General features: G+C 42.0%; 1 protein-coding gene across 24 annotated transcripts in view; it reads right to left on the minus strand.

Annotated features, from left to right (window-relative positions):
• Positions 1–22999, minus strand: part of LOC113009826 (CUGBP Elav-like family member 2) — a 236879-nt gene that overhangs the window by 75372 nt on the left and 138508 nt on the right. For all 24 annotated transcript variants that reach the window (XM_026148402.1, XM_026148410.1, XM_026148403.1 and 21 more), the window contains 2 exons: positions 18841–19037; positions 870–952 (listed from right to left, as the gene is read on the minus strand). In XM_026148402.1, the coding sequence (XP_026004187.1) occupies positions 870–952; positions 18841–19037 (280 nt within the window). The remainder of the gene's footprint in view (positions 1–869; positions 953–18840; positions 19038–22999) is intronic.

Raw genomic sequence — 22999 nt, forward strand, 5'->3', positions numbered from 1 at the left:
CCAGACAGCATCAGGAGACTCAGGTTGGGACACTGTCCTCAGCTGCACTCTTTCATATGTGGCACACAGCGCGCTACAGTCTGCTTCTGACAGGTTCTCCATATTGGAAATAGTCAATCTGGTTTATTTAAAGGTGATTTCAGGATAGTGCGCAGGAGGCGGGAGACCTTATGTCCATTCGATTGCTGTGAACTCACGGGACTACTGTCTGCACCCAGAGCCGACAGGATAAATACTGAGGTTTTTACATGCAGCTCTGCGGTCTGCGGCTGAGTGATGGTGCAACACAGGGATCTTATTTGCCTCTATCTGTGTACATATCAAAAGATGGTCTGTGGTTCTTCTATTAGGTAGGCTACACTGACTAACCTTCTAGGATAAAGATAGAGCTTGGGTTTTAGGCTGAAGTCCACCTACTTTCATTAGAAATGTTTCCTTTTTTGGATCATCCAAAATCTTTTTAACAACAAAAACTGAACGAATGTCTGAAATGGATCATTTTCTATTTTCTAGAAACTTTTCTAACTCCAGACAGTCCCCTGGTGACCCGGTGGCTGTTATGGTGGTAATAATGGTTTTTGACTTTTATGACATTCACACTTAAGCTTGGAAAGAACCAGTGGACATAGACTCCCTCCAAACTTTTGAACTAACCTTGACAGTCACCTGCTCGCACTCTCGGTCACTCACAAATGCTCTGTAGCAGCAGCGCAACACACTGAGGCAGTTACTTGCGTATTCATACCCACCCACACACACACAACACAGGTCGGTGTGGGGCGGGGTCGGGCGGGGCTGCCTCGAGGTACCGCTGTAAGTGTGTGATTAGAGGGGAAAGTAGGCAGAGGAGAATGAGGACACACACTCACCCCTGTTAAGGTCTTTATGTTATGCAGTGCATTCTGAGCTTCAAGGGCAGCTTTCCTTGTGTAAAACGTGACAAAACAGCAGCCTGGGGAGAAAGAGAGAGAGAGAGAGATGAGCATAAGGAGCAACAAAGAGCATTTTCTCTCTTCATCTGCCTGGCATCACCTGTCGACACTGGGAGACGCTGAGTGAATGTTAAGGAGAAAACATCCTAACGGAGAGGAAGAGAACACTTTTTTTTTTTAGTTTGTTTCAACGCTGATGACTTGAGCCTGGAGGAACCGTGCACACAAAGTGATGCATGAGCACACACTCACACAGACACACACTCACATGCGAACAACAAGGAAACGAAGACAGGAACGTGGAGAAGCAAGGTTGTCTCTTCATTAATCCCAGAGTGATCTGTGAACAGCTGCTTTATCGTTCATTCACCAAAGAAAGCGCTGACTCATTTATTTATGCTCCCTTTATTTGCATCTCGACATTTCTGACAAATGTGGGCTGGAAATGGAAACATTCAGGTGACACACATGTTACAGCAGTTTTTAAATGATCATATTTGAACGATTCATCAAAAAGTAGTGAAGCCATCTAAAATCAGTGGAAAAAACTGTAAATCTGACAAAAAGTAAAATAAAGAAATCAGCGACTGAAACCTTGGCATGATTCAGTTTGAAGTGTCAATGCAATTCACTGATCAGGCTACTAAAAATCACTTTAAATCAAAATTTGAGCTACGTTTAACTTTGACACTGCAATGTCTTTAGACCTGCAAATTAAACTTTACAAGGTGCTTGCATGCTCACACTCTCACACAGTACCACAACTGGACTCGAATGTAAATGTATACACAATTGCAGTGAAGAAAGCAGGGAGGGAAACGAGAGTAGGGCTGAAACACCGCAGTCACGGGCCATTTTCAGTCAGCACACAAACCTGCACAGTCAGGCAAAAATAAGCCAGCGGGAGGAAAATGTAGGGCAGAGACCGAGGTGTGACTCTTCTATTTTCCTCGTACACACAGCAAGCAGCTGTTTATGTCAAACACAAGGTTTGGACAAATCGCTCACGGTGAGGATTTTGTGTCTGCGTTTACGTCCTCATGACACGACTGTCGAACAGCTATGGGGAAATTTCCAAACGAGATGTAACGGGGAGAACATTTATCAAGGCAACCCACGGCGGGCTCGAATAAATCCAGTGTTTGAACTAAAACTAGCATTCTGGGGAGAGCATAAACCATGTTTTTGTAGATACAGTTTAAAGATGCCACATGCAGGCAATCATTAAGTTACTGCTTCGAAAAGAAGGCAGCCATAAGGATGCAGTGGCTGAATGCATGCGTGTGTCACTGCCACTGCCGCCACTGTTGAAAATGTGGAGAATGTGTTGAGAGCTGCTCATCCAACTAACACAGCGAGTTTACTGTTAGCTTGTGACTTTCACAGGTGTTCCGTCCTGTTATTGTCTCCCCAAAAACACTTCCGTTTATCTCATGTCTGAATCTTTTGTAGTAAGCCTCGTTATCCATGACACAAACAAACACACCAAGTTGGACAAAAAATCGCGTAGATCTCAGTAAAGTTGTGATGCGCGATTTCTTACAATCATCACAGACATGAACGTGCAGAAATCTTGCTGAGATGCTGAGCAGGTGAAACATGCACATTTACCCAGGTTACAGGTTACCCAAACAAAAATATCCTGTCAAAGAGAATTATGCCCAAGAGCCTAACTTCAACAAATTTCACTACTTGTTCATCCTTTTTTTTTTTTTTTTTTTTTTTTTTTACCATAAATTAATGTAAAAAGAAACTGGTGCATAAAAAAATTTCTCCAGAATGCAGGAAACAAAGAGTTTGGTGCTCAAAATTGAACTTATATTTGACATTTCTTCCCGATTCTCAAATAAAACCTATACCCATGTCCATAAACTGAACCCGGGGAAAGATAGTGGAGACGACGGTAGAATGGCTGTCCAAATTATTACTAATATACATTAAAGTTTGTGATCAATCTAAATTGCCCATAGGTGTGAATGCAGGAGTGAATGTGAGTGCGAATGGTTGTCTGTCTCTGTGTGTTAGCCTGGCGACCAGTCCAAGGTGTACTCGGCCTCTCGCCCTATGACAGCTGGGATAGGCTCCAGCACCCCCCGCGATCCTGAAAAGGATAAGCGGAAGCGAATGGATGGATGGATGGATGGATACATTAAAGGGAGCTACCGCAGGATAAAATCCAAAACTGTGGATTGACTTCTTCTTGCATTAAACCTCTGCTCACCTACAGCTGCTTACCTGGTGAAGAGGATCAGTAAACTGCACATTAGCATGAGGCAGCCACAGGTGAGGCACTGCTATGGCTTCAGCATCTTAGTCCAGGTTCATATGCTCATATGCTTGGACCTGCTGCCTCCAGCTCTGCTCATCTGGTAATTTTGTTGTGTATTTATTTGTCCAGAGATGAGCAGAGCGGACCATTGTTTACATCTGCTTTGGTGTCTCCCCCATTGTCTTTATGGCACAAATCAATTCAGTGTGAATACGGTGAATCGGTTGAGGTTTTGTTGCCTGTGCTGCAGACATCAGCCCTGATGACACTTGCCCTGCAGTGCATCTTAGTGAAATCCAACAGTGAGCATCTGGAGCAGGTTTAGCATCCAAATCCCAAAGTCCCTTTGATGAGGCTGGGAGTGTAATGGATCTGAATTCCTGCGGTGTCCTCTGGGTGCCAGGGCTGTTGAATAGTTGGCCCTTAGCCTAGCGTCAGCAACGTGATTGGTGTTGTGATTCAGATGGTGCAGTGCCTGTGTATTAGCAGGGATAACTCTCAGCTTAGCGTTTTCCCTCTATGACCCCCAGTGTGAAAGACGGCTCGGGGTGTCACTTCACTAAACCCTAAGCCCCCCCGCTTCAGCTATCAGTATCAATTTGCCACCAAGAGTTTCACACCAGCTTCTACTGGTTAAAGGCAGGGAGATAATCGGGGGTATTAATCATGACTGACAGAATATCACTGGGTAAAAATGTATTCAATGTATTCCATGTGGGTCACCAAAAAGATGGCAAATACACACCAAACTCTGTGGTAAAAGTGCTGGCTTCCACATATCGCTGATCTCCACCAGTTCGGCTTCATCTTTGTGCCGCATTTCCATGATAAAAATTAGACCCAGTGAGGATACGGATGATGGAGAAGCACTGAAAATCCTAAATTAGGTTGAAGTTGTAGTTGTAGTTAAGCCAGCATGAAAAAGCACCATTAGAGAGAAAAAAAAGAGTAAAACTAAACAAATATTAGCAGTGGAGTGTGCCTATGAATTAAAATTAGCCATGGGGAAGAATGGTCCAAAGAACTATTGAAATTAGAGTCCTAATAAGAGGAGACGATCAAATAATGAAACTCCACCAACAGTGGGAAACCAAATAAAATAAAAATCCTTGAAATGTAAAAGCTTTTAATACATGTACAAGTTTTTACTGAGCAATGAAACGACTGCATACAACTCCAACACCCACATAATATATGAGCCATGCACCACCATACCCTCTAAAACAGAGGTGGGGGAGTTCCAGGACTCAAGGGTCAGTGTCCTGCAGGTTTTAGATATCACCCTGGGTCAGCACACCTGAATTAAATGACTAGTTCATTACCAGGCCTCTGGAGAACTTCAAGACATGTTTAGGACGTAATTTAGCCATTTAAATCAGCTGTTTTGGATCAAGGACACATTTAAAACCTGCAGGACACCAGCCCTTGAGGCCTGGAGTTCCCCGACCCCTGCTCTAAAAGCAGACCTTGGGAACATGACGGTGATCCGTTCAATTCATTTTTATTTACATAGCACCAAATCACAACTTGCTAAAGGTGCTTTATATTCAAAGGTAAAGACCCTCCAATAATAGGGAGAAAACCCCAATGAACGAGCACTTGACGACAGTGGGAAGGAAAAACTCCATTTTAACAGGAAGAAACCTCCGCAGGACCACGCTCAGTGAGGGGCAGTCATCTGCCGCCACTGGTTGGGGTTTAGGGGAGAAAGATGGGCCAAAAGAGTCAAAACTTTCAATGAATAATCTAAACACTCCTAAAAAAGTAAAAATAAAGGGTTTAATTGCAAAGTAATTGAAAAGGCCTGTGCAGATGCACTTTAGAGGTATACTGTAAGGGTCTCAAAACTACTTATGTGTACTGTTTTCCACCAATGTGTGGTGCCAGTTTGACCCCTGCCCTGTCCCCCCTGCCAGCCTCTCCCCACCATGCCTGCTTGTCCATGGATGACACCAGCGACTCATCTTGACCTACCTCTCCTCACCACCGAGGTGAGTCCAATCAGTCTCATAGACTGACCCAGAAAAACACAGTAAATTATCTGATGTACAAGTGTTCTCACTAGCTTCATTGTTTTTGCAAGAGGCACATAATTTTCAACTGTATATTTCCTGCATGCTGGGTAAAAAGTAGAGATTATGTGTATTCAAGGGCGAGCTTTTTAGTATTGCCTCAGTTTTGTACATTATAATTCCAATTGCACCTGTGTTCAAGCTTTGCCCCCCTGTGTGCGATTAGCAATTCCAATAACAATGTTGGAGGGTTAGCGGCTGGATGTGAATTCTGATTCCAGTGGCATTTTCTACATATCTGTATATGGGAGGGTTAGCTTTTGGTGTTAGCATTAGTGATTCTGACGGCATATAATGTGCAGGGGAGGGTTGGCTGTTAGCGCTGTGTTAGCCACGGTGTGTTGTCATTCCCACGGCGTAGCCAGGGCCTTGGAGCCATGCGGCATGTGGCAGAGCGTCCCAGGTGGTGGGCTGTCAAGATGAGGATCAAAGAGCAGAGGAGTGGACCACACACACACACACACACACACACACACACACACACACACACACACACACACACACACACACACACACACACACACACAGAATCCTGCAGAAAGCCACTGAGTGTGCATATTTTAGGTGTAGGTCTGCACGTTTGCTTTTTATTTACACATAAGCATACCTGTACTACAACCACAAGCAGGTGCAGGGGCCCAGCACGAATAAGCTCTTTCCATCAATTTGTGTGCATGTGTCTTTTTTTCTGCAGAACAAACATTTACCTGAAGGCCGAGAGGGCTCTGAGCAAGGAGACACACTTTGCTTGTGTTGTCGAAAAGGGACACTTAAAACCACACACCAGAGACGTGCACGCACAAATCTGGAGCGGCAGGAAGGAATCTATTAGACGCTGGAGTGTACGTGTGCACGTAACAGAAAGAGCAAGACAGCCAGATGGGACATGGGAAAGGAGGGCAGAGCGTTTGCAAGTGAGAAGAAAAAAAAAGAGAAGAAGAAGAGGGGAGAGAAACAACCGTTGTGAGTTGAATAGAGAGCAGAGGAGGGAGATGCCTGTTCATAAATGCTTCATGGCTGCTGAAGGGGGCCTTTGACTGAGCGAAGACCCACGGCCCCCTGCCTCTGTCAACACATCTACCCCCTCCAACAACAGGTCGACCCCAACTTCTCAGCTCGAGACAGCAGAGCTGCAGAGGAGCTGAAGGGGGGGCTGAATCGGCAAGTTGAGGAGGTTTTTTTTCTCTCACTTATGTCTTCCAACGGCTTTCTCTAAAAATCAGGCACACGCGAGGCCGTGTTCTTAGAGTCTGAAAATTAAACCCGCTTTAGAGGTGACAACCTGACCTGTAATTTTACTTTCTTTGCAAATTAATTTCATAATGTTTTCTTCTTGTTCTGTAACTCTTCATTTGAATGGGAACATCCCAGTCTCCCCTCCATGCCACGCAGTAGTTGGGAGGGTCACCTTAGCCTGAGTGCCAACTAATCTACTTAAATGACTTTCATTAGTCTGGGTTTCAGCGCTGTTTCCCAGTGGCCATGTTGGACTGTTTCTAGACTATCATTTTTTATCTTGAGCTGATGGAAATTGTTATATTTAAACACACTTACAGAAAATAAAGCACCTTATTACATCTTTAGGTTTAGACCTTTAGCTTGTCATTGGTGTGGCACCTGCTGAGTTACTGGCACTGTCATTCGTGTCCAGTGACAATTTTTTACCTTAATCATTGTCATATTTAGAAGTTAGAGTGTGTCTTTGGACTGTGGGAGCACCTGAAGAAAACCCAAACACACAAGGAGGACAAGCGCCCTGGGCAGGTTTAAACCTAGCACCTTTGTGAGGTGAGGCGACCACTGTTCCACCTGTACAAGGCAGATACAAAGTAAACTTGTCAGCGGGTATTAAATACCTTTTAATTTAACTTAAATATATGAGGAAACCCTTAAAGTCTCATTTCTTTTTGTATAACAGACTGTCTCCTCACGCTCAACCACAGAATCTATAATAAATGGTCCTAATATCTACCTTTTACTGCTCGGAACAAGCACTTACAAGTAATCACCTTTAAATCCAATAATTAGCCCTTGGGGGTACATTTGTGGAGACTGTATCTGTAGGGACAGAAACTTACTGTAGTCCAATTTCAGTGTAAAGGGTGTGCAGTTACGCCACTTTATAACTTCTATTAGTGGGGTGTCAAATATAAGGCTCGGGGGCCAGAATTAGCCTGGCACAGACTCCAAATAAAGTTTGGTCTTTAAACTGTATTTTCACAAGTCTTCCCCCATGGCTATTCATATGGGCTTCAAACAAGAATTTCAAAGTGTACAGTCTTCACATGTGGTCGTGGGGACGAGTTAGCTTGCTTTGCTAGTGTAAGCTCAGGGACAGCTTGTTAAATTCAGATAGATGCTAACTCTACGAGAATCTTCCTGTGTATCGCTCCCTTTGTGCAACTCTGAGCTTTAACACAGTCCAGGTTCAGTCCAGTCCATCAAAAAGAATAATACGATTTCACAGCACTTTAATTTAAAGCTGTGCACGGGTAACGATGGAAACATGGACTGGAAGAAAGAGCAGATTCATGAGTTTCACGTCATTGAAGGTAGTTAGCATAACAACAGCAGTGACTCCAGACATGCTCACAAAAGCATGGGACGAGTTTTATATGTACAACTTTATATTAGCCATTTATTTTAAAATTTACTCAAATCTCTATGTTCATTATTTTAAATATTTTTAAGACAGCCTTGTGGCGGAGGTTTGGTCCCTGGCTCAGCTGCAGGGGAGGGGTGAGCTCAAGGGGCAGTGCCAAGGAAGTTGGAGGCACAGCCCATATGGAAAAGATATATATAAATCTTATAAAGTTTGTATCTGTCTGGTGTGAAACTTGTATGAAACGCATACAAGAGTGAAAACAGATATAAGATCCCTTGAAAAATTATATAATGAAACTTGTATGTTTTGGTTACTTACTAAAACAATATATATAAAAGTAATGAGAAAGTGGCCACTTTCATGAGTAAATCATATAAGTTTTTACTATTTCTTTTCCATATGGGAGGTGGAGGTCAGAGACCAGAAGAGGAGGTGTGTGTGTGAGGCCACCTGGAAAGCTGACTACGCTGGAATATTCGTGCTGATCTGAAGTGCATTGTGTGTTTCACAAATAAACTGTAAACAACTATCAGAATGCTGTGTGGGGTCCAAATTATTAACAATACAGAAGTGACCTTGTTTTGTGGCACAAACAGCATAACACTGAATGAGTATTACAAACTGGAGAGTTTCCTTAAAGATGGAAATTAGTGAAATGTGCATGATTTCATCCAAATCCCAATGCTAGTTATTCTTCTTCTTATTATTATTATTCAGTGTAACTTTGCAGGTCAACAGAGTTGAATTCTCGAGGAGACAGAAAACTAAATTAGGAAATAAAAATAGAATATATATCTTTTTTAGCTCCAAAAAGCCAAAGTTTGATGGACACCATCCATTGCAAAGAGCTGATATATTTGTCCAATCGCCTGACCTGTAATTTTATTTTAAATAAAATTACAGGTCAGTTCTTTAGAATATGAACAGGTTATGTTTTTACCTCCAATTTACTTGCTTAATCCCATGGGTTAAGGTTAAAGACGTATCTTGTTGGTCCAAACCTCCAGGTTGGCACCAGCTGCTCTATTCAGCATACAAATGTGTGGGCTTGAATTACCTCAGACTGGAGAAAGAGTGGGGAAAAGGCCGGCGGTAGGGTAGGGTGAAAATAACAGAGGCAAAGCCCTGCAGTCCAGCAGAATGAAAGTATGCTTTATTAAAAGGGGAAAAAGAGACAGGTGTGGGATGTATCGCAGAGCTTCACCCAGAGCCCTTCCACCCGAGGCAGGGTTCTTACAGTGACCCACACGAATTTCTCCCCCCCATTATTCCCCTTCCCCTCTACTTTCCTTTTGACCCCTGGGGTTCTACTCAACTGCTGACCCACATTAACTATACTTTACTGCAATTACTGCTCACACAGGCCTCTGGGTGGCATGGAATACATACTCCACCTCGCTCCATTTCTTCCTCTCCTGCCCCCCTCCTCGCCGTTCCCTCGTTGCTCTCTCTGTGCAGCTGTAAAAATGCCCCTTAACGTGTATAATTTATGTGTGTCAAAGAGCCGCTGAGTGACAGCAGGGATGGGGGGAATATGACAGAGAACACATTCTGAATTTGACAGCGCAATAAGAACAGATTGTCAGATGGAAAAACAGGGAGAGGATGAGTGGATGGCTTCAAACAATGCCGCATCTCTGACGGGCATTTGGCTGATGTTCTAATCCTGTTAACGTAGGAATCGGTCCAGCTCGCAGCACTTCACAAATCTATACAATCCACTAGTTACTTTGGTGGAAAAGCACCAATGTCAATCCTCCCCCTCGCTGGCTCCCTCCCTTACTGGCTGTAAAAACAACAAGAGCACTTTCAGGAAATCAAAGCCACTTTCTGGCCGACCTCAAAGTGCTCGGAGAGGGAGGGGAAAAAAATCCAGCTCTGCAAGTTTGCTTATAACCAAGTAACTCTCTCTGTCGCTGAGGCATGCAAAAGTATAAACACAGAGATGAGCTGAGAATCCACACACACACACACACACACTCACATAAAATCTCCCATTAAAATCCACCTGCAGCTGCTCCCTAATTGGGCCTGGGTAGCTGGCTAAAAAAGCTAACGTCTAGTTAAGGCGATTTAATTGGCCGCTCTGCTTTAGGAAAGAATGAAATAAATCAGTCCTCCGTCTCAGGTCGGCCCCGTCTCAACTGAATCCATTAGAGCAGATAATTGTCTTGGACGGCGGAGCGTTCAGCTCTGCACGTTGCCATAGCCGAGCGAGAGGATACAGTCGGCTTGCAAAGCGGATGTCTGCCATTGGACGGGTGTGCGGGTCCCTGGACACGGCATCAGAGCAGCCCAGGCAATGAGGAAGCTGATCTGAGCAGTGATCGAAAATCAAACGCTGTAATCTGCTACATGTGTTTATCTCTGGGCTGGAAATGATTTCCAGAGGCGTTTCTGTTTTCTTTCTTCATTTTTCAATATGACACACGGGTTCATAACAAATGACGTTTAAGCGGTTTCAGACGTCCAGATCAAACATTTATCACGGCTCGGTGTCGATTTTCACGTTTCGGCACCTTTTTAGTGTCAGCCTCGTCATCCCTCGCTCACGTTTTCGGGGATTGATGTTGACGCTCCCCCCCGCCCCCCATTTTTTTTTAATTTGTCTTTTCAGCTACAGGTGGAATCACTTGCTCGCAGCAACTATCAGCAACACAGATTAGAAAACAGACACCGATTAAAATGAACATGTCACTGGTTATTGGTTTTGGCGAAGGCTGAGTGATTATAGTCTTTTTAATAATCCACTAGTCATATAATAAAGCTGTGTCTCTTGCTTTTTGAGAGCTGAATCAGAATTTTAAGAGAGAAATAATCACTCATGCTTCATTTTTTCCCCTTCCCTGGCATTCGCAGGTCTGACAGACAACATCGCTTTATCCAATAATAATTTCAGGCCTGTTAAAATTTAGACTCGTCTGCATTCAGTTTGCCACGACTCAAATCCCTTGTGCCTTATACCTTATTTTGATCATTCCAAAGTATTTCCAGGCCGTGTTGTGCACAGAGACCTTTGCGCAGATCAGCCACTTAATGAAGACATTAAACTTATTCTGTGCATGCATGATGTTCATGTGTGCGCGTGTGCTTGTGTCTCACTTGTATCATTAAGATAAATGACAAAGCGCATCCCCAGCCAAAAAACAGACACTCACACGCTGCAACAAACCCGTCATGGCGCTTAAGGTTGTGTTTTAGCAAAAGGACCATTTTCTGTTTACCCCTCTGGCTCTCTTTGTCTCATTCTCTCTTTATCTCTGCCTCCATCTCTCTCTCTCTCTTTCAGCACAAAATGCCAAATTGCTCCATTTCTCACTCTCTCCCTTCCTCCCCGGCTCATCCACTCATCTGGTTATTAACTCCAAACACATTAAACCAACAGTAGCGCCACGATATTCCCCAGACCATCCTAGTCAGCATAAGCACACACACACACACACACACACACTCACACACAGCCTAAATGCAAGCACCTGGGTCAAACGACAAAATGGATTCTGCATGACGCACAAAAGTGACACAATTGAATGCTCTGGGACCAAACCAAGCTGCCTCTCAAATCATTTTTCTGTGATTGATTACATTTTGGCTTCTGAATAACCTAAACGGGATTAAAGAGATCGTTTAAATTATTACCAATATGTGTTTTTGAAAGCTGAAATGATATCTCTTACTTTAATGCCAAAAAGTGCTCTGAAAACGACTGAATGGTGTTTGCTCAAGGAATTTTATTTTCGTCGGGCTGAAGCAGCCTCTCATACAGCACTTAGGACCGTCATGTGATGCCAGATGATGACAATAATAAGTGTGTGTGTGTGTGTGGGGGGGGGGGATTACACTGATCCACAGATATCCACTCGCTGGTTTGATGTGGAAAACTGCATTTTAGCCAGAGCTCCAAGCGCGCATTAAGTCTTGGGTTTTATCTTCAACATCCTGTAATTAATCATTAATTTATTCATAGCTGTCCCGATCCAATGTTTGCCCAAGTCTGACTGCCATCTTGGAGTAATTTCTTATAATAAACCAGCTGGTAAAATGAGAAGTAACTTCAGATTTAAGTTGTCATGCTCATTTAAACAGTCATAATTCGATTTTGGAGGTAAACTAGAAATCACATTTTTTCCCTCTATGTCAGCTGGTATGACATGTATCAGGTGACGCTGGTTATGGCTTATGTATGTAGTTGGTGCGTTGGAAAAATGAAGCCGATATTAAAGTGTCTTAAACCTACATTTTATCTGAAGGCCACCAGATGGCGATGGCTGTGATTACAAAGAGACTTCCTGTAGAAGTCTATGGAGAATGCAACTTCCTGTCTTGAGTTTATGGGCTCAGTCACTCATTTTGGGTGTATTTTGTAAATCTGTGGTATGAAACTGCACTCATTGGCTAACAACTTGTGATTGACTGGTCATTACTCAGTTTCACAGCCAGACCCGCCCCTCGTCTTCACACCAGTTTCCTTTGCAATCATGCGGTGGAAACGCTCATCTCGAGGCTTCAAAAACTAGACTTCAGAAACCAGTGGATGTCTGAATTGCTGTGTCCATCTTTTATACTGTCTAACCAACAATCCTATATTTAAAAACCAACATCCCTGATTGGTGGAGATTGGCGTTGCCATGGTAACATTTAAACCCGAGCACCCTCAGATAACCCGAAACAGTGATTGAGATCAGGAATGAAGCACTGTATCATAATCGATAACCAAGCTACACTTTAAATTATAATAATTTATTATATTTCAAAACTTTGCTAATGAAGATAATTCAATTTGATAAGGTTGGAAATCATTTGCTGTGGAATCTGGGAATTACAAAGCACTATGGGATGAGTATTTCATTAAAAGTAATTATGTAGTACATACTCTGGTACCTGTATCCTTTTATTTTCCCGTTATTTTTTGATGCCAAAAGACAAGTGTGGGATATTAGCAAGGAAAATCAGGCAGTTAAGCAGCAGTATTTCTTGTGGGACTGCACAACTTTGCAAACCTTTTATATGCAAAACTGACTAAAGTGAAAAAAAAACCCCAGTGAAATCAATGGGTACTTGAATTTGACTCCTCTAAAGCTTTAATGAAGGCACATAGACGGTTAAAGAAAATAAAGCAGGAACTAATAAATCATTTTACTGCATCCCTGAGACGATGGTCACTTTTTGACCACCTAAAGACTATTAAAGACGTTTTAACTTAAACATCTAACCAGAGAACCTGTTGAAGGTTTCACAATAAAGCCTACAGTGCTTAATAACATCATAAAAAAAAACATATTTTAGAAACCTGCTCAAAACTTGTTTAAAACCAAAAAATGATATTGTTATTTGTTAAGGAAACAGAAAACCGAACTCGTGTTTTTATAACCAAATTGGAGTCGGCACACTGGACTTTAAATCAACACAATATTCAAATACCGAAAGTAATTTTCTGTTCAGGAACACAAATAAATAATTTTAATTTGGCATCTTAATCAAAAATAATATTATCCTTTACTATTTTTTCAGCTTTTTGTAAAACAGTTAGTTTGAGAATTTACGGATAGCAGAAAAAAGATATTTTAGCATTAATAATATCATCAAGCATTACAGAAACATAAAAAACATAATAAATGCGTGTCATAAACCTTAAATGGTTGTGGTCTAATTAACTTGCTAAGCACTGTTTCTTTCTTTCTTATTCATATCTGAACAGACTAATCTTAATTTGACGAGGCACACTCTTGTTTTTATTCACTTTCAGACCCATGCATCCTCCATAAATTTATGAGTTGAGCATTTAATTAACAAGTTATCATGCTCTTTTCCAAATTTTCGCTGTCAATTATGTCGTCCTGTTTTCCCCTTTTTGTTGTTGTTGATGTTCTTTTTCAAACTAGCAGTTGTGGAGATGTCATCTAATGAGGGTGCAAAGAAAATCGAAAAAAGAAGGAAGCAGAAAAGTTGGGAGTTAAAGTGGTGAGCAGCGAAACTTCTCCTACGTCTCGGTGGGTCTAACAAACTCATTTAAATCCAAACTGGTATTTTACAAAGAATTGAAAAAGTGCCTCTGGGTCACCGCTGGGGCACCGGAGTGGGCTCATTTGCCCCAAATGGCGAAGATCCTTTACAAACAACACCATTGCTAATTTAAAATAAACACATTGAGGGAAGCGAGGGGCCACAGTTTCCCTGACACTGGCGAAATTTCAACAGGGAAACTGGCGAGGGTGCAATCGCAGCTCCTTCTGGCTGAGCGGGTGCAGATGAGGCCAGGCGGCTTACTTAACTATGAGAAAACAACAACAGCGCTCAGAGCCTGCGAATAACAAGGCCAGTAAGAGCCCAATCAAACGCTACATTTCCTCTTAATGCACTCCACAAAAAAGGAGACTGTTAAAAAATAAATAAATAAAAATGAGGCATATGGACAGAGATTGTCATGTTGAGTAGAAAAAAATGAAAGGCATGCTAGGTGGCTTTGCTTTCTCCCGTTGAGCGATACTTTTGACTCATCAGCCGCAAAAACAACTCATTTCAAGGGTAGTGAAGATGGAGAAGGAGATGTGAAGGAGCTGAAGGACATGAGGGGGAACTGTGGCCCCCGTCCACCCCTCAGAGATATCAGAGGGAACAAGGAGAGCGAGGAGAGGCTAGTGGGGAGAAAAGGAGTCATTTCAAGGCTAAGGACACACAAATGCAAAGCACATGACAAGTGTGTTGGTGTGCAGAAATGCGTTGATTTGGCAGAACGCTGTCTCCAGGCTTTCATAAGCTTGTATGACTCAGTCAGAATGAGAGGAAGCCAAAAACGAGGAAAATCAGAGAGAGAAGAACTAAAAACAGAGGTGAGGTGGAGGGTGTAGCTGCAGAAAGGTGGATGACATCACATCTTTTAAAAGTATACACTCAACAGGAGGACAGCTTTTGATCGCCCCGCATTTTTTACACTCATCGGAGGAACAAATGTTTCAATACAATTATATGAATAATGTGAGTTAATGAGAATACATTTTGAAATCAGCCTCAAGGTCATTAAGACACAAGAAAGAGGAAATTAATTATTTATATTATATATACATATATATATATATAAATATATGTCATAAAGTTTAAGATTTCTGATTAAAATTTACAGAATACTACAGGTTGGACAGCCAGTTACTGTAATTTCCTATGATAAATTTAGAATAGACTAGATTTTCAATAATAATTAACCAGGCGATCATTACCCAGCAAAACTCTACAAAGTTTTCAGTATGCAGAAAATTAGTAGTGCACAATTACCGCATTTACCTGGTAGTTAATAGCCTTCGGAGCTTAAATCACTAATTCCTACTTAACTATTATTCAAAAAAAAAATCTGTTCTAAAAATTGCAATATGAAAATCACCCATATAAAAACAGGAGTGAGCACGAGGTGAGCATCTCTACTCAACACTGATTTGCACTCTAAATTTCCCTTGCAGCGTATAAGCAGGAACTCTCAGGACTATTTGGGGACATGGGTCTCATGCGAGTCTACCCAGGTGCATTTGCATAAAGTGCAACGTTTTATGTCATTTCGACTGACTGAATATGTTTACAAAATGCACACGTTCATGCACTGATCTGCATTTCTTTCTACCACAAACATGTAGTTCCACAAAGAGGCACTTGCAGCTGCCTGTAAAAATGAGTCAATCCTCATCATCTTCAATAATAAAATGTGACTTTAAAGAAGAAAAATAAACATTTTTAGAGCCAGACAGTAAAAAAAGTATTAAATATTTATATAAGTTGACAGTTTAAATTACATCAAGGCTTAACATCTTCATTATTTTGCGCATGGACGATTTGACTATGGCTGCTAGCTGTTTGCTCGGCATCAAATCAGCTATTTCATAGTCAGTGAACTGGATCTCTTGTATGTGTTCATGTTTGCAACACTTTTGAAAGCCTTATTAAACTAACAATATTGCTCGTTGTACATTAATCGCTCCAAAAATGCAAAACTAATTTTGGTCAGTAAGACTTAAACGGGTGACGTCACTGTGGCAACATGAAGCACGGGAAGTATTGAAAATAATAAGCTCCACACACCAAAACCAAGAGGTCAGATCTTATTCTTATGATTTCCGTATAAATAACACTGTTATTTTCCCTGGTATTAGGTCAAATATGTTTCCTTCTCAAAGCATCCGACAAGCCAAATGAGAAGTTTTTAAATGTAATACAGAGCTTTACTTTGTAATATATCACCGCATTTCAAGACATCTATAGCAAGCATCAGCTGGCCCAGAAATGAAAACTCCTTGACTTCATTTTTCTTGCAGGAAAGTGTTTACTGGCTTTATTCACACTTCATCCCTCTTGATTCCGATCTTGTTTCAAGTGACACTTTGAAACTTCTCTTCAAAATTTGCTTTCCAGTCGGGTGGAAACGCCACCTCTCCCTTCCTGCCGTCCTCACTGCCTCTCTCTTTACTTTCCTCCCACTCTCCATGTCTCATCAGGAGTGTCATCAACCCCCACTCTGGTTGATGGCTGTTAATATGGCAACGCTATTGTCTGCCCGTTTGTGGCTGCTGTCTCTATTGTTTGCTCTCACACTTGATGAATTCATCAAAGGAAAAAGAAAAGGGAATGGGAGAAAATAGCTGCAAATCATGCAGTTTCGAACAATTGACTGTGTAAGTCTGGCAAGGCGAGTCTTTGTCTTCAAATGGTGCACGAAATACGTGTTTGCTTGTGTAATGTTGCACATGCATCACTTGTTCTGCCATTAAATAGGTGGGACGGTCCTCAACCACTGATAGTCTATGTGCCTCTGTGTGGGTAGAAGTGTACATACAGTTAAGTGTTTGTGTTTTCTGTAGGGGTATCCTACGCATTCTCATAGCAGAGCGTTAAAAAGTGACGTTTCTGTCAGAAGCTGTTGGCTTCAGATACGGACAAACTGTCCTTTGGTGTTGGAGCAATACTTGATGCAAAGCATAGATGGCATATAAAAGATCTATAAAAGATGGATGTGACCATCTGATGTGAAGTCCTGAAGTAAAGCCCTGAGCTGAGCATTGTCGTAGTGTCCACTCTTGGTGTTTTAACACCAAATGTGACCAGCAAAGGGTCACATCTGGCTAAAATGCAATCTCATTGGCTATTGATTTGTGATCGGCAAGCCACCAGTCCATGAGAATAGCCTGGTTTATCCTTTTTAAATTAGTCATGACTTGAAAATAGCAACTCAAGCCATAACATCATCAGGGAAGTGTTTTGAGAGGTCATAGAAAAAATGAGCAGATAGTTGACTGCCCACAGATTTCTACTGACTAACCAAGTTTGTGAAATCCTGCTTTAGAGGTGTACTCAGTATTTTTTTTTGTATTATTTACTTAGAAAAAAAGGGTATTATACTCATAAATATACATAGATTACTAATTGTAATTACTAATTGTATTGTATACTAATTGTATTGTGTAATTATATCTTCCAAGAAACTGATATGTTCTCATAAATTTCTAATTAATTTTTAATTAATCCAAATTTTTAATTAAATACAAAGGAGCAGGTTTGTGGTTTGTGTTCCATGTTCTCCACCACATTTGAATACAGTGGCCTGAAACGACATCTCCCATATGATTGGCTGGAGATCTGCCACATAAATAAAACACCTAAGGTGGAGGAGAAGAGACATTTGCTTATTTATCCCTGATATTGTTTTAATTACTTATTATCAGCAGACTAGATTTGCGACCTTCCCATCTTCGGACAGCTAACAATAGCTAATATTAAGCTTGCGTAACCTAAAAATCACGCTTTCCCTCTGATAAACTGTTTGATTTAACGCTCATATTTTGCAAGAGATTATCTGCTAAGAGTCCAAAAATGTTAGATCCACTTCAAAAAAAGTTGATCTAACGCTGGCTAAAGCAGCTAACAGAGGCTAATAGCAGCTAAAACAAGACTTACTGACAGAAAGGTTCAGTCCTCAACTTAGTTTCATTATCATCGATCAGAAGCGAGATTCTCTAACTCACTGATCTGCAATGGACTCTTTCCCAAAGTTTTACAGCCTCTTTCAGAGTAAATAGACCTGGAGATGTCACCTGACATTGTCATCTGAGGTGATCAGTAGACAAACAGCCTTTCACATATGTTATAAATTTAATGTTTCTGACCTTCTTAGGCTGACTACAGCCTGACTACAATTTACACAATGTAATGTTCAATTCTCAAGTTAAGCATGAGGGCTGTTCCCATCTTGTTTGAGCCACAAATGACCTTAATTGGATACAGAAGCATGCTAATTTATAAGCTAATGCTAGTTAGCTTGATTAGCAAGTCTGGCTATTAAATAAAATGCAGATTTATGGCACTTCAGAGGCAGCTTCAATTTCAGACATAGAGGGTCTTCCCATCTTTCATATAATCTGTAATGCCGAGAGCTAGCAGTGCTGCTTTAACCCTCTGAGGTCTAAGTCATCATTAATGATGACCCTAACCCTAAGCAGGTTACTTGTGATCTGGTGTGTATTAACCCTCTGATATAATCACTGATGATTGTAATTCTAACCCTATCATAATCCTAACACTATTATAACATCTTTTTGTTAATTTGTCTCTACTGAAAACATTGAAAATGATGCTTAATTGTACTCTGGTGGGTTTTAATGTGATGCCAAGGGCTCCTGAGTCATGGCACCAAGGCCAAAGGACACCTTGGGCTTATCTCTGAGACACCAGCAGCTTTGACAAAACAGGAGCACTTGACTCCCCAAGAAGAGGGACCAAAGTACCTCGATTCATTATCATAACTTAGGCTACTGTATCATTGTATTTGCATAAACGTTTGTTGATATTTTTATGATTTATTTTCTTCATCATGAGAAAGAAAGGAGAGAAACATAGGTAAGAAGGAAGAGAAACTATAGCAGACAACCATACATGAATGAATGAACACATCACCTCTAAGTACTGTGTAACCGTGTTGGTTAGTACCTTTGCTCTGTGGAGGGTTCTGGCTGCGATCTCGGAGGATGTTGATCTGGTAGACGGCTCCATACGGTTCGAATAGCTCCTTCAGCTCCTTCTCTGACCAGGAGCGTGGAATCTGGCCCACAAACATCTTGATGGCGTCCGGGTCTGGCTGGTCCGAATGCTCCAGCGCCCCGTTCATTTTTCCGGCCGTGCCGTTACTGTTGAAGAGACAAAAGGCGGGACATTAGAACATCACAGACAAACCAATATCACTAACAGCTTAAGAATCAGGGTCTCTGTGTTCATGTTATGTGATTTAAACTGGATCTACAATGCTTTTAAGCATTTTCCTAATATTTTTGATTATCGTAGGAATCTCGAACTAAAACTACACACCCGTAAACACACTTAGACACAAACAAACTTGACCTGAAGCTAAATTTGAAAACTTAAAAGCAGTTTTCACTGGCAGAACAGCGTTACCCCGCAGTTTCAATTTCAAAAGACCAAATATCCAAACCGTGCTCTGGCTTGCTCATGGAAATTTCCCTTGTGTTAAAATAAATAACCTAAAGGTTGAGTGTATCGTTTCTGCACACAGCACAATTACACGTTTCAAATTTGCTCCCCAAAATTCAGCAGAAACTAAAATTTACGCAGCAGCATAAAAATCAGTTTTTGTTGCCTTGATTTTCAGCTTCACAACTGATTTTCTCAGTCAGCCCAGTGTATTGTAACCTTGTGGGGGGTTTTTTAAACTAGTCATCCGCACACATATATATTGGTTTTTGCATACTGCAGTATCTAATAGAGTAGACATAGAATAAAATGGCCAAGATCCTAATGGGTTAAAGTGATTTGAAAGCTTAAACATCTGTAAAAGTAGAATATCATGAATTCTGAAGCATTTCAAAGCCACTATAAGAGAAGATACTGAGCTTTCAGCAGACACACACATGAAAAAGGAGGAAATAATAAAATATCTTAAATTAGAACCTTGGAACCATTAATGTGCAAAAAATTAATTTAACTTCAAAAAATGCCCTCCCAGGTTTTCATTCATAACACTATGAAAAAGGCTCTAAAACAGCCTTTAGAAACGTCACAAGGACACTGAAACTCAGTGAGAGCCACACTAATAAAATTCTCTTGGGTGCCTTCGCAGCTCCTTACAGCGGGGCGAGACAGCTTTCAATTTAGGTTTTACAGCCTGATATCCCCGAAGCCGGCAATTTTTATATACACTGACCTGACACATCAGCAAACTGACATTTCACTGTGATGCTAAGTGTGGATTTTTGATAGCGGAGATGTAGCGATGGATCTATATGGGATGTCAGTAAATCCACACTGAAGGACTGAGGTGAACTCAGATTTTATTTTACAGCGCAACAGCAAAAGCAGCATACAAAGTACGTCTTTTTTTTTCACTGCACTTGCCGACACAAGACCGAGCTGTAGCCGACAGAGGAGAGACTCTGTGCGAATATATGTGCGCCGTGATGCATGTGTGAATGTTTGTGCGTGTTCGCACGCCTCGCTGGATGCGGGGTAAACAGCGTGCGGCGTGGTAATGCGAGGTTTTGTGTGAGGGATTAGGCTGCAGAGCCAGTACAGTAAACCTCCAGGCCGCCTCTAACAGGACACAGATGCTTACACGCCGATCGGTCTGCTTATATATCTCCACATCTGGAATGCATACGAAAAGGAGTTGAAGTGCTTTCCCGCCCTTTCACTGCAGAGCAACAACACTTATCGTCACAAAACACACTCGTGGCTCCTCTCTCTGTTATTTATTTATTTAATTATGCACCAATGAAGGTGAATAACTTTCAGCACCTTTCAGCAGTAAGGCCATGACAGAGATGAGAGCGGCACCTGAGTACGCACGAGCCAAAGTGTGGCTGTGTTTTGACGATAATCACACACACATGGCTGCAAACAACCTCTTACATACACGCAAGCGCCATCAAGGCCTGTGGTCTATTGAAGACGGCTGAAAACCAGTTTAATGAAACCAAAGTCAATGGCTGTGCTGTTTTATTGCTCTTCTCTTCCTTTTGTTGTTCTCAGCAGGAGAGTGAAAAAGCATTATCTTAAGAGGCAAAAACAAAACAAAGCCAAATCCTGAGCTTGGTTAGCTGACAACGCTAATACCACCCTATAAAGCTCAGCGAGAGCGAAAGGAGAAAGAGTTGCAGGAAGGAGGGAGGGGGAAAGAGAGAGATTGAGGGAGAGGAAAGAAAACATCCAGACCTTTGAACGCGGGCCATCCATCTTTTGCAGAAAGAGCCAAGGCGCTCGGCAGAAACGCCCAATTCTTTAAAGGACATAAAGGACATGTCAAATAAAACGCCAGAAATGGAGAAGGAGTCAACGAGCCAAGCCCGTGCTAACAGTCCTCTGGGCAATAACCGCTCCTCGCTAAGCTGTCCGATAAATCGCTCGGGCCTGGGTACTGCACGAGCCCCAAGGGTGGTAGCTGACGGCAGGGGGGGGAGGAAAGAAGGGAGGGAAGGGCGGCGGTGGTAGCAAGTAGCTGACTGGCCCTATCACCGGCTGATATTTAGCCACATAAACGGCGAAGACGACTGCATCGGACAAGCTGCGGTGGTCGCTGGGTTCAGACTGCAGCACATCATGCCTTCGCCCTCTGACACACACACACAAAGCTGATGTGTGTGTGAAAGCTAAAGAGCAGAAAGAGGGGGAATAGGCTGGAGACAATCCCTCATTGTTAGCTGTTTATGTGAGGCTTGTGGGGACTGAGCAAGGCCAAGGGGGGAGACGATACAATAGCCGGTGTCAGAGGATCGCCTCCCTCGTCCAGGACACTGTCCACCCTGTGCTCCTTCCACCATTCACTCTGCCTGCTAAGACAATGAATAGCTTCACACCAGCAGCCATAAGGTGTACGAATGCTCACAGAGCTGTCTTGTGTAGATTGCACGCTCCGTCTTTCCCTTAGGTGGTTGGAAGTAGGTGCCTCTGCTAACTATAAAGGAATGAGCGGCTCTTCCATCGCCCCTGTGGCCAAGACTGACAAGGTGTTATTGGAGGCAGGCAGAGCTTTATAGTGTGTGTGTGTGTGTGTAGATGTTTGTGAAAGTGTGTGAAGCTTAGCAGGAGAGTGTCCTGGGGCTCGGATTAAGTCGTTGAGTGGATCCACTCCTGCCATAGACTCTCCATCTCCCTCCCTCTTTTCCTCTTCTTGCTCTTCTTTTCTCTCTCCCTCCCTCTCAATTTGAGCCAATTGTTTGCCTTAATGGCTTAACTATTGCTTCCATCACTCTGGTCTCCCTGAAGCACAGGGCTGTGACTGAGGGCTGATCTACACTCACTATGTGTATGTGTGTATTAAGCCCGGCTAAAAAAAAGTGTCTGGGTAGGGCTTTGAAGCATGTGCTGAGGGCTGCTATTCCCTCACCTTGCACTCACATTAGACAGCAGGCTTGTTTGACCAAACTACAGCTGCATTATATTGATCATAAAACCTTATGATGGTTATTTATTTATTCATGCATCATCTTCATTATACATTCACAGCTCCTCAAACCTCCTCTCTCAGCATATTTTTGGCAAATTCAATAATTGGCTTCAGTGGTAACAGTGACATGAGAAGCGAGCTATCAAGACGTGCTTGCCAGGACTGTAGCATGTCTGAACCCAGCTTAGCTCAGATACTGAAAGATAACATTTATTTAATGTGTGTTTTTCACTTTACTTGGGCATGAATCAAAACGGAAATGCAACAGAAAAGCTGGAAATGTTTATCATCAAGCCATTCACCACTCATCCGTGTGGTTTCTCTCTTTTCAGTGCCCTCAGGTTCCAGCTGTTAACTTGTAGAACACACAGTTAACAGTCAGGTTGCAGAAAGTGACTTATTTGGACTTAAAACATCTACTTTGTGGGAGGGCTGGTTTAAGCACATTTAAAGAAGCTGTTTAGAAGCAGAATATAGTCCAAAGTATAGCCAAGAAAACAGTTAGAAGGCCTCAAGATTCCTAATAATGTTCAAGAAAGGTCATCCAATAATTTCTGGGGGTGTGGGGAACAAGCTTTTAACATGTTATTGACAAGTTAAAATCAAGTTCAGCACTCAGGCTGTCTTTAGTGCTGTTATTGTCTGGAGACAAAATGTTTTTTAGCTGCTTAATGTTCCACTACATTTACCAGG

Source organism: Astatotilapia calliptera, chromosome 17 (assembly GCF_900246225.1).
Source record: "Astatotilapia calliptera chromosome 17, fAstCal1.2, whole genome shotgun sequence".
Lineage (NCBI taxonomy): Eukaryota > Metazoa > Chordata > Actinopteri > Cichliformes > Cichlidae > Astatotilapia > Astatotilapia calliptera.